Source organism: Anoplolepis gracilipes, chromosome 16, assembly GCF_047496725.1.
Source record: "Anoplolepis gracilipes chromosome 16, ASM4749672v1, whole genome shotgun sequence".
Lineage (NCBI taxonomy): Eukaryota > Metazoa > Arthropoda > Insecta > Hymenoptera > Formicidae > Anoplolepis > Anoplolepis gracilipes.
In genome coordinates, this window is record NC_132985.1 from 4,946,361 (window position 1) to 4,959,736 (window position 13,376).

The 13,376-nt window shown below is 29.8% G+C and overlaps 2 protein-coding genes across 5 annotated transcripts; both read left to right on the forward strand.

The window, feature by feature from the left end:
• Nucleotides 1–173: 173 nt before the first annotated feature.
• On the forward strand, nucleotides 174–3,013 carry LOC140674497 (uncharacterized). Of its 4 annotated transcripts, none has more exons than XM_072908070.1 (4): nucleotides 174–325; nucleotides 1,455–1,583; nucleotides 1,896–2,121; nucleotides 2,830–3,013. In XM_072908070.1, the coding sequence occupies exons 2-4, from the start codon at nucleotides 1,502–1,504 to the stop codon at nucleotides 2,879–2,881; spliced, it is 360 nt and encodes a 119-aa protein (XP_072764171.1). In that variant the 5' UTR covers nucleotides 174–325; nucleotides 1,455–1,501; the 3' UTR covers nucleotides 2,882–3,013. The 4 variants fall into 4 exon arrangements, with proteins under 4 accessions (XP_072764171.1, XP_072764173.1, XP_072764174.1 ...); XM_072908072.1 differs by lacking the exon at nucleotides 174–325 and adding an exon at nucleotides 1,107–1,247; XM_072908073.1 differs by lacking the exon at nucleotides 174–325 and adding an exon at nucleotides 1,121–1,213.
• Nucleotides 3,014–10,571: 7,558 nt separating this feature from the next.
• Nucleotides 10,572–12,875, forward strand: LOC140674525 (uncharacterized). The gene is made up of 4 exons (XM_072908116.1): nucleotides 10,572–10,817; nucleotides 11,147–11,556; nucleotides 12,004–12,410; nucleotides 12,657–12,875. The coding sequence occupies exons 1-4, from the start codon at nucleotides 10,733–10,735 to the stop codon at nucleotides 12,688–12,690; spliced, it is 936 nt and encodes a 311-aa protein (XP_072764217.1). The 5' UTR covers nucleotides 10,572–10,732; the 3' UTR covers nucleotides 12,691–12,875.
• Nucleotides 12,876–13,376: the final 501 nt, after the last annotated feature.

The window sequence follows — 13,376 nt, forward strand, 5'->3', positions numbered from 1 at the left end:
AGAGAAAGAATACAAGAATTGCTCGACTAAAGCGAGAGAAAATCAAAAGAGAGAGAGAGAGAGAGAGAGAGAGAGAGCGAGAAGGAGGAAGGGAGAGGGAGAGAAGGGAGGAATCGAGAGGAAAAAATGAAATAGAAAGTGGTCCGGCCGGTGCAACAAACTACAGTACATGACGTCTTTAAAGCGCCTTCTCCTGGTGGTACCCGGGTTCCTGTTCTCCACAAACTATAGCAAACCCGCGATGTTTTCTTGAAGGCTCCCGCGTCATTGTGCTCGCATTTCTCGTGCGGTTGTCGACTCGGAAAGTATCCTCAACTTATCGCCGGTAAGTCGAGATGTACATACTGCTAAGTGTTAGGTCCCTTTTGATATAAATAAGTGAACCCTACCTCGAATCATAAGAAAAAATCTTTTTTCTATCGCGAGGTCGCAGGCAAGAACGTCGCGCGATAAACAGTGATAAAAATCAATCGTAGTGAATTTGATTACGATTTTTTTTTCTCGCAATCGATATGAGCCTCGGTAGGTTTCTTTATTCGTCTTTCCTTGAATCAATATTACCGAGGTGTAGAAATTACATCGGAAACAATGTACATGCGATTAATTATTATAATTGAGCTCACTCTCTGCATTTTATAAAGAATTGAAAATAATATACAAAGACTTGAAAAATATTTTAATTCATAACAAAATTTAGTTTAGTGCTCTAAAATATCTTTTCGAGTTTCCGTTATTCTTGTTCATTATTGCATTCACGTTAATGTGATTGAGAGCTTAATACTGATACAGTTACTTTTTTTACTAGAAGTTGGAGAGGCAAGAAAAAAATAAATACAGCGTATTATTACATCACATATTTAATTTAATTTTATTGTTTTTTTATTTTAATTTAATTTAATTTTATTATGTGAAATAAACACTTTGCATAAATTTTTTATAAAATATTCTCAGCGGGCATTTTTTTAAAAATACTTATTTTTAAGAGATAATTGAATATCATCTACATATGAAATGCGTATATTCTGCGTAACATCAACGTGACCGTCGGGTTGCGATAACACCGTCGAATTACACAATCTCGTTGCTTTTACGTAACACATTCTACTAATGCTGACCGCTCTAGAAAGTGTTCAATTATTAATTCTTCGAACTCGTGTTCTTACGGACAGTGATTACGGAATCATCGAAGGTCTTTTAACGCCTCTGTCTAATTGTAAAGTCGATGGATGTTGAGAATTCCTTATTACGTAGGCGTAAAGTAGTTATACAAAGAATGACATTAATCAGAGATATAATTATTAATATATTAATAATAGTTTAATTTATATGTATATTATTAACTATGAAAAGAAATTAGAAATATAAATGCTGGAATAGATTGCATTGAAACATTTTATCTTATATCTTATGGATCTTGTCTTACATCTTATTGTTTTTATTTGTTTCCTTTGTAGGTAACAAAAATTTCGATCTTTGGACATATTAAAATTTCCGTTACAAAATGATAAGAGTTTTAGCCCTTTTAATACTCAGTTCAATCTGTGTCATCATGAATGCTCAGGAGACGGCATCTAATGAAAAACGTAAGTATAAAGACAAAATAAAACGTATTAAGTCTATGATTCTTAAATTAATTTGTGTTATATATATTTTTGGGTAAATATACGTATAAATTAAAATGAAAATCAAATTAATTGAATCTAATAATCCTTAAAGTTTCTTTGCCTTGGAAAAAAACTTACTGTATGTAATTATTTTCAAGTTTATCTGTTTTTCTTTTATAAAAAAAAAGATTTATTTAATTAAATTAAAATATATTAATTTATATTTTCTTTCTTTCATAGCTCTTTTATATTCATATTGTTTTTGTATTAACTTTCTCCATAATTACGCAGCATTTTTCGGCCAGACATTTGATGAAATTGTCGTATCGTCGGACTTAAACGTCAGAAGGAAATCAAAGGAAAATCGTCAAGGTAAAAGATTGTCGAACGTACCGTCAGGAACCACTGGTCCACCAGAAAAACCGACTGCAATTGCATCCAGACTCGTTTCCACCGATGGAAGCCGTATAACGCTGGAAAAAAGAGAGAAACGTGGCATTGTTACAGCACGAAGGAGGTAAATTGAAAGAAAGAAAAATATTATCTTTAAAAAATCAATTTATTGATAAAATCTGATTTAAATTAATGTAATCCTTTTTGTAATCTTTTTTCTGGCAAAAAGTACCAAAATATTAATACAAATCTAAATTGGCTAAATTATATTAATGTATTATATTAATTTAAATTATATTAATGTACATATATATAATTATAACTTTTAAAACAAAATTAAGAAACTTTGGTTGATATCAACTTACCAATAATATTTTTAATATTGCCAAATTTTTGGCAAATTTTCTCAATTATTGTTTATTGAGCTAAACAGTTATTGTGGAAATAAAATTCATTGGCGTTTAATTCTTTTCTGATAACAAAAAAGACATTAATATATGTTAATGCAAAATTCTTTTAAAATAAAATCTGAATCATATATATATGATTAATAATTATATTATTATAATATAAATTTAAGATTGGAAAGAAACGTTTTATGTAGTTAATTTTAAAAACTATATAAGAAAAGATTAAAATTTATATTTTATTTATATCTTAATATTGTTTATATTGTTAATCTTTTTGCGATTATATTATTTATTTAAATTTAATATTAATTATATTAAATTTAAATAAATAATAAAATAATTTGCAAAATTGCGTTTAATATTAATTACACTAAAAATGTATATGAAATCTGTTTCTACTTAACATACATGTAATATTTCAGGTATCTGGATTTGGGCGTCGCGGGATACTTGCTGAAATCTAGGAAACGGTGAAAATTTTACTCTGAGGACAACCGCACGGCCCTCTACACCCTCATCTGTGATCACACCTCTTTCGACGAATTTTTAGGCCACGGTTCATGTAACAAAAAGGACAATAAAATTCTTCTGTGTCATAACATAAAACACTTACAGCTTTCTCATTTTGCGCTAATAATGTATTACTTTTCTTCCTAAAAACTCTAACCTCTCTTGAAAGACAGTAAAGAAAGGGTAAAGGGATCTATTTCTATTTAAAGAGTGTAATATAAATTACATTTAATCTTTCTTTTTGTCGCTAAATACAATATTTTTTCGTCTAAAATAAATAAAAAAGTAAAATTTGTTTTAAAGAAATCAAATTGAGTTCTTTTCTTAATGCAACTAATGTTTTATTAACTGCAACTTATTTAATTATTTTTGTTACAGTTTATTCTTAGAATTGATTAAAAATTAAGAAAATACTTTTTTAAATTAAATACTTTAATAATGCTAAATCTAAATTGGCAAAATTAATATAATAAATAAAAATTAATAAAAATAGTTTATTCTTACAGATAATAGTGTCATTACATATTCAACATCTAAAAAAGATATAATTTACATTATATTTTTTAGATAAAAATTTCATTATAAAATAATCTACGATTAATAATTTTAGATTTTGATATTACAATATCAAGAGTCAAAATAGTACAGCAAGATTATTATTCATGCAACACAACGGAATAACGCGATAAATTTTTGCGAGATAGCAACAAATACGATTTAAATATGCCTTTTTACAAATATACACGCTTTTACATGACGGCACGTCATCATGGTCGCACAATATAGCCGCCGCAATGGCCGACCAATTGTCAGGCATTCCGCGTTCACATGTGAGCCGAAAAAAAAGATCGGATGCTTGAAATATGGCAACCAGCACTCAAAAGGCAGCCGCTATCATGATTGTTATGCAGCGATACATCGCGTGCATTACACTACATGCGATGCACCCACGGCACGTGACAGCACATCCAAAATACGCCTTTTATTTGTTTAGCTTCTTATCTTCTCAAACTCATCTCTCGACTGAAATTACAATAATAATAAGTTGCTTGTTCAGTTTTAACACCAGTAGCATTAAAGATAGAAAAGATCGTAATGACACTTGTCATCTATTATTTCGAGCCTTGATTTCGTAAAATTTTTATTCGATTTCCATAAATCTTGATAAATAAATTACAATTGTTGATTTTCATTGAGTAATCTTTTTAAAATTCTTGATTTTTAGATTTATGTCTTCTCAAATATTTTGCCTCTTTGATTTAATTATTTCTTGGATTCATAGACTTTATAATTTTTCCCTTCACTGACACGTGTATTAATGTTTTTATTCCGTGTCATTAGCCGAACGCAATTTTCACATTATCTTTAATAAGCATGAGCAGTAATGATGAAAAATGAGTGGTCATGTGCGTTTATCGTCTTTGACAAATAAAATTGCAGGTATTTTGTTTTTCACGGTTTTCCTCTGCATACATAATGAGAAAAAAAATCACAACTTTTCTTCGAATCGATTGCGTGCCGGAAGACCTTTGGATTTCGATTTACGGCTAAGTTGTAAAAGATCGACCGTTTGCTTTTATGCGTAGGAAAGTCTCCGAACATTAATTTCAGCACCATATATTTTATGATGGTGATTCGTAGTCAGATACCGTGGCACATTCATGTGTTTGTTCGTCATAGTTTTGCTTTGACCTTACGACACGCAAGCAAAAATACGAGCGGTGGCTAGATGTGATATTGATTTAGAGAGCTCGAAATCAAGAACGCACATCGTTCCTCATCTTATGCCTTGTAAATATTTATCCAACTGAAAATAGGAAATTATTTAATAAATAAAATTGCCATTCGATAAAAAAATTCAATTCCTATTAAATAGAATATTTCTCTTAAAAAGTTACTAGATAATAATGTATTAATTTTATTTCACAAGTGTTTTATAATTATTAAATTATACGGAAATAATATTACAGAAAGAGCATTACGTTTATATAATCACAATGTAAAATTATTATTTATATTCATTATATTTATCATTATTTATATCTCTTTCATCTTTTTTCATTTACATAGTATTTTAATAATTTATATAAATATTTTATCACATACATTTATTTTGTATAATAATTTATAAAATTGTAAAAATATTAATAGAGTTATGTGTTACATGTAAAGAATATTTAAAGGAATGATGTAAATAATTTCTTATACTTAATTCTTACGTTAAAGTCAAAGTGATCTCGATCTCACGCATCGATCCAGGGCGGAAGTAGCTTCTCATGATGTGAATACAAATCCAGCCGATCAATTTCCTCGGGCAGTAAAGAGAATGGACCGGCGCAGGTGTTTCGTCTTCGGTCTGATCTCGCATTTGCATCGGATCTCTATCATGATGCAGGATTCGTAGCGTTCGTCTCGCGTATGTGTATATCGCTAGCACGCATATACGCACAGGCGTTTATGTCGGCCGACGATGGTGCACCTGCAACTATTTTATGTCTTCCCTGGAAAAGCTGGACGCTAAATCCAAAGCGGGAATATCCGTCGTCGATCCGCTGACTGCTGATTAGTAACATCAGTGGCGCAGCTAGAAGGCCGATTACGCTTATCAAATTCAAAATATTAAATCATATTTTTTATTTTACGTAGAATAAAAATTTTTAATAATAATTTAATTTACTATCATAAAATTTAATTTGATATTATAAAATTATGATATAAAATATCAGAATTTTAATTTTCCAAGGCGATGATTGTTTCATTAATTTAACTAGCATTGTTTTAACTATCCGCAGCAACGTGACATTGCTAAAAACTTATATAAGCACACAAGCATGTAATTAAATATTATATAGAATACTGTAACTTATACATGTGTGTTAAATAGATGCAAACAATTTTTAAATAAATTAATAAAAATTATGATCATGTGATAACATCCATTATTTTTTTTTCAAATATTCTTCGATGTTTCTCTTTCATCCTGCCTACGCTATTGAATAGAATACATGTCTAAAGCAATACACACACATATTAAACCGTGATACAAACACGTGAACCTCTCCACCGTTTTATTTTGAAAATTTGCAAAATGAACGCAATCCGCAGGCGAAATGTTACGCGGTCTTTCAACCCGTGCTTACCGGATTTACCGGATTACACTTCGTGATTTGCTTCCAAATAAGACCGTGGGTATCCTTAGTTCATATACCTATGTACAGTATGTGGAAAAAATGAGACGGAAATCTCTATTATGAGCATTTAATTAAGCTTAATAAAAAACACGATATTATAGAACCATAAATCGATATTTGAAAATTTGATAAAAAATTGTTATTAAAAATGTTATGTAATATTTAAATAACAAGTATATAATGAAAATAAATAATACATATAGAGAATTAACATATATTTATAAATTTTGTAAAAAATATATACATATATGTATATAAAATGTTTTAAATTACTATATTTAAATTAATATATATAATTTTATATACGAATATATGTATATTATATGTTAAACAGAACAAAAAAAGTTATTAGAAAGTATCAAGGTTATGATTAAATCAAAGATACAAATAAATTCAAGAAACCTTCTTCTTAATCGTGATTCGATATTCTTAATATTTTTACTTCGGAATTGACGCACGACAAATTCGCACGTATCCCCCATCGATTTGACATGCGTCACGAATTAATCAGCATCATTTACCAGCCGATCACTCGACGAGATCTTACAGTCTAGACTATCTACTGAACTATGTAGTACGATCTCACGTTTCCGACCGCTTGTCACACGTGAGCCGATCAACGTCGCAGCACGTGTAATTCGACATTGGCTAATCTTAATTCAGCCTACGTGATGGCACCAAATGAGATTCCGTCGGCAAGTCCGTTGGCGTAGACATTCGCGAAAACGGGAGTCGTATGTAACACAAAATCCTGGGAATTCTGCAATCTTGACATTTGATTCTGCGACTTCACTCCGGCTTTGTATACGAGATATGAATTTATTATTCGGTTAGAAAATAAATAATTTACAAAAATCTCCGATACGAAAGAGTCTCAATTTTAAATATACAACGTGCTCTGCAGCTAACAAAGAAGAAAATTGTACATGATAGGAAATGCAAAGATATATTAAAATTGATTTGTTAGCGTATTGCCAATAAAAATTTTGCAATAATATTCTGTAAAGTTAAATAAATTATCTCTATAATTAATTTTAATAAAAAGTGTAATGTAGAATAATTTTAGACAATTATGCGTGATATAATAATAGTGTTTTAATAAAAAATATAATATATTTTGTAGATAACTAAGTTTATATCAACAATTTCACGCGTTTTATATATTTTGAGAATTTTAAAAAATTTGAGACAGATTCTGTGACATTACTTGACTACTTTCTGTCTTCGTCTAGAAACGCCTTCAAAAATTTATATCAGACATATCATTAAGTTACTGAATCTTGTATTTTTCATCTTATATTTTCTATTGATTTTAAATCTCCAGACAAATCAAGCCATTTTAAGCAACATATAAATTATTTTAATCAAAATTTCAATCAAAAATCCAAATTTTTGATTAAATTGGATTAAATTATCGGTGAGAAATAGAATAAATTCTCGTCAAATTATTTATAAATTATCTATTTTATTATTTATAAATTCTCTAATTTATAAATAATATTTTATAATATTTAATATTAAATATTGATATTAATTATAATATTTAATATTTATATACTATATTAAAGAACGACGTTTTTTTGAAAACTTTTTGCATGAAATTTATAGCTCATTTATTACATATCAATTTAATTTAGCTATCAAATAAAGAAAACATTTTTAATTTATCAAGAATTTGTGTTTCTATTAAACTTATTTATGTTATAACAATTTACTTGCATATATGTTTGTAATTTATTTGCCCGTTAAAAGTTGAATATTCTAATAAAATTAGATACTTAAAGTGTCAAAATACTATTTATTACCACGGTTAGTTATCGATTATCGCACTTGTATACCGCTATCGCGGACGTTGTGTACGTCGTGACTCCGTCCTGTTTCATGAATCAACTCCGAAACGCACCGCTTTTCAAGTCACGCATATCGTATTTCCGAGCGTGACCAGATGGATTAAAAAGCAGCGTGTTTGATGGAAGAAGACACGATAGGTATCGCGGTTGATATCGCAAAATTCGTACACTACTCATCTGACTGGAATATTTTTATACGTCTTTTTCTCAGAAAGGATTTAAATTAATCTTCATAGCAACACGCTTCTCTCTACAGATTTATATATAATTATATAAAATTATATATATTTATATATATATATATATATATATATATATATATATGCATATAGTTAGATTATGAAAATTTCCTATTTTAAAATCCGCAATTTTCGAATTAATTTGCGCATCTAAAATTCTTAGAAAAAGTCTTTAATTCTTGCATGAACATATAATTTTGATTAATTTTAATATTACAAAAACGCGGAACATTTATTGAATATTTAATTTGGATTTATTATCGATATAATAAATATAGTATTTAAATGTTTAAATTTAATATTTATGAATAAATTTAAAATTTAATATTTAAATATTTTATGTTGCAAAAGTGTCTTCTAGTGTTTAAAAATTGAAATTTCAAATATTATCGAAAAGACTATAAGTTTTAGAAAGTTTTTAAACTAAAGTATATTAATTTTTTATAAGAAAAAAATTTAATTTAACAAAATTACAACAAAGTATATTTCAATTTTTAAAACTAATACGTGTTTTCGATTTTAATTATGTTTATGATGTTATGGATAAAACTTTTATTGTACATTTCCGTGGACTATTCTTAGTTCCTGCAGTTCCTGGACAAATGGTTTCTAGGTAACCTATGGTGGACAATTGGCGTCAATCGTACATGGGTAATGACGAGCGTTTGACGTAACTTCCTTCTCAATGTGTGTGATCTCTTAATATTAATATTATGTCAGCTATACATGTTCGAGCATCCGCGGGTGCGACTGGTCAGAGGCGACAATAATTCTTAGGGAACGACCAGGGAATCCGTAAGAGTCCCAATGGTCGTGACCGGAATCATAAAATGCTCTGTCTAGTCGGATCCCCTGACTGATGGTTCCTTCCACCATACTCCATCATCTTCAAAGGTAGCGATGAAAAGCAAAATTACAGACTGAGGGATGCTCTTCTTTTTACATACATGTCTCTCTGCCTCTATTCATACTTTATGTTTGTGACGAATGCAGCAAAATATTCTGCAGTAACTCTCTCTGGATGGGTAATATCAGTTGCACTTCATTATGCACAGTCGTCGTTTGAATTTAAAATTCTGAATTTTATTTTATTTTATGTTTTAATTATTTTATTTTATTTTTATTTTATTTTAAATTTTATTTTAAATTTAAATTTAACTATATAATTAAATTTAATTATAATCTTATATTATTTTTTATTTGGTGACATGCTATATAAAGTTTCCATTTTTATATAATAAACTTTTTCTCTCGAATTTAATCAGTTTATTCTTATTTTATATAACTCGAGAGGAAAAATTATGCACAAGCAGAAATATTTTTCTTGTAAAAAATAATATATTATTAATTTTGAATTGTATTTGATGCACCGAGATATTTCAAGAACCTATGTAATATTTTAAAAGAAAATTACATAAAACAAATCAAACGACGGGTGAACACTCTAAAAACTTTCCAAGAAAATACTGCTCGAGACAAATAATTGGCAAGTGAATGGAAAATCCTTCGATTCTCACATATTTATAGAACAATTGAAAATGTATGAACTGCGAGCCTGTTTGTCTGGGACGCTAAATTTCTTTATCACGTGTCTCAATCGAGATGACTCAGTAATTCATGTCGTGAAAGAGGAAAAGCGTCTGGTCATCGGCTCTTCACGACAGTGTCCATTCACATTCTCGCTGTTTCTCAAGGGAATTCATTATAAACACCTTGTTTCAGACTAAAAAGTCAATTGGAGTTCTTCTCATCACAGGATTCACTCAACTTTCAATATTCTTTCTCTTTGATTAATCAAACTAAATAAATTGTAAATCAGAAAAATAGTTTAAAATTTTTGCTAAAATTCTAAAAATATTATATTGTACAGATTATTTAAAAGCTCATTGTTAATCTAAAATTGATCCTTTTTGTATTTTTTTTAAATTTAAACTATATAACGGATATTCAGAGTTTGTATAACACTGTGTCATATTTTATCGTCGCAGGTAGATGATGATATGTATCTATTAATAATCCCACGTTATTATTTATTCAGTTTGATCGAGAATGGCCATTTCTATATTTCGACTCGATCCCGCGAATTCAGATTACGATCGGTGCGCATCACAATTAATGCATCAGATCAACCATGTGTCCCATCGGTCATGACAATCACGTAGCGTTGACCACGATGCCGTGCTTTACGGAAATTCTTTGGCCGTACGAGCGACCATTTGACGAAACCTAGGGTGGGGGATTCCACATCCCTTGTGTCCACCAATAGGTCCATCCCATATTCCCGTGTAAACGTATTTGCCATGTCCGTGTATTCCATGGTATAAAAGCAATTGTGACAACCAAGAATAGCAGCATCGTGCAAAAAGTTGGTGCGTCAAGTAGACCGGTGGAAGTGAATCGCTGTCAAAGACTATACAATCGCAGAAAAACAGCCGGTGGAGATACTTCCCGGAAGGATCTTTAAAGAAAAACGAGTAATATTGAGAATAGAGATCGTTGCGTGGAACTTGAAGAAAGATTAAGAATCTGCTGAAGATGGCTAACTGGATTAGTTTTATTCTAGTCGTCACCGCATCGATAATCGCGATAGCAGAATCTAGAGTGATTCCAGCTAAGCCTAGTAAGCGTTAAAAATTAAAATTAATGCTCTTTATTTTGAATATTACATTTGGAATTTATTTTTTAAAAAACTATATTATAAAGTTATTTTATATTATAAGGAATATAAAATATGCAAGTTTTTTTACATATAATGTATTTAGCTATTATATGTAAAAGAAATAATGTATTAAACATATCCCTAGAATACAAGTAACAATAAATACTCCAGTTTTATTAGACACAATTGTTTTCAGAGAATAAAAAAATAACAAATATATAAAATATAATATATTGATTTCAATAATATTTTTTATTTTTGAATTAAATAAATATTTGCATTGTTCACAGCTTCTGTCATGGATCCTAACAACAGCTCCGTTATATTTTTGAGGGAAAAGAGAACCGTCGCCCGTCCATATCCGCATAGGGCGATGATGTTCACCGGATATTACAGGCCGATACGTCGCACGGGTAACGGCGGCCATGCAACGGGCCTCTTCGCGCAAGGAAACACCGTGGGTGGCCAGGCCTTCTTCAGCGGCATGCACGCGACACATCTCAATCATGGTCCGGAACCCATCGAGGAACCGGAAGTGTCCAGCGCCCACGCGCAGGCGGCGCCGGACTTGGACGAGGAACATCATCATCATTATCAACATCAGAACGAAGTGCATCGTCACGAAGAGGAGCAATATCATGATCATCACCATCACGAAGAAGAGAAACATCATCATTATCATCAGGATCCCACGCCTCAGGTATGAAACTCTCGAAATTTATAAATTTATTAATAAATAATTATATTAGTGTAATTATTATGTAATTTAAAATTTTTCGTTCTAAATGTATTTTAAATGTATAATTATTTGTTAATAAATAATTGTAGGTATATAGATTTAAAATAAATTTATAATTAAAAATTTTGAATTATATAATAAATATTTATATAATTACATAAATATTTATTTGTACAACAATTATCAAAGAGCTTTAAAGTAAGAGAGAGAGATAAGACATAATTTGGGGGATCAAAATTCGTGTTAAAAGGATAACACAATTCCCTTAATAATTAATATAATTCTCACAAGTAATGAAAAAATTATTAATTTATTTTTAATTTTTAAACTCTTCAGATATCAGTGAAGTAATTCTCTCACAGCACAATTATATAAAATATTGCGTATTCATATACACTACTTACACAGGAACACCATGAGCCAGAACAGATTATTCCGCCAACCACTGAGATTGCCCAATCAGCGGAAGAACCGATCGCAACCAGCACGGAACGACCAAAAGTGCATCATACACACAAGAAGACGCACAAGACGCCCGTTATTGATGATGAAGATGAAGATGAAGACGAGGAAGACGAGGATGATGACCAGTCGGTCGTACCGTTTGTACCTTTCAAGGGCAACCGGCGTCGCCAGAAGTTTCCTCATCTGAACAATTTCTTCCCTATGGTCTTCAGCTTCCCTAGACTGGCCTCTCGTCGTGGATCTTCCGGTTCCGCTCCTGGTACCATCACGGCTATCGCGAATAGTTATTCCACCGGAAAGGGTGGAGTCGCTAGTTCAGTGGCCACTGCATATGGCGGATCTGCTCTCGGGTAAATTATGTTCTTTTATTAATTTCTCACTTTTTTCTCATGACGTTACTTTCTCTTCATATACTAAGAAACATATTTTTATTTTAATAATGTTAAAAACAAAATTTAATTTCGAATTACTTCAATTTTAATTTGACACTCATTGTTTATGTAATGTATATATGATTATATAATAAATATAAAACAAATATGTATCAAATGTATAAAAAGTAATGTAATTTTCTTGCATATGTTTATTTCTATTAGAAAGAAGCGACGTCCACAACCATACGAGGAATAATTAACTTCTAAAGCGATCAATCTTATTGGCAAGTTAAAGAGTTTTGGAATTTAAGGTAAAAGCAAAATCTCCGCTTGAGTCTGCTATTTCTTTTTAGTCTTCTTTTGTAAAAAAATCTTGAATACTTAAAGAAAAGGTAACATTTAGCTAATATAAAAATATATATTTTACATGAAAGAACACAACTAAAATTTAAGAATAATTTTTAACTTGCTTAAGATTGTGCAATTTATTAAGTAAGATACTTTACTAAAATAAGTAAGTTAAATAACAAATTCACAATATATCTTTATTTTAGGCTACACCAAGCTTTAAATTATTACTGTACTATCTCATAGTGAATAATTTTTGGACAGAGTATAATTGTTTAATTTTGCAATTGTTTCAATATGTTTATGTACTAATTTATATAGTATATAAATTTTTTTTAAAGATGGAATATATATACACAGATATTTTTAGTTATTTTCTTGGTGAGATGTAATACTATCATAATTTATAATAACATGTAAAGAATTATTACTAATAATTAATAGCGTAGTTTGCAATTGCAGCTAATATTTCTATGTAAACTAGAAGCTATTATTAAATAACTACATTCAATAATATGTTGTCTAAAAAATCTAAATTTTTTCAAAATCTAAAAAGTTCAAGAAAATTCAAAATTTAATAATAAAATTTGTAGC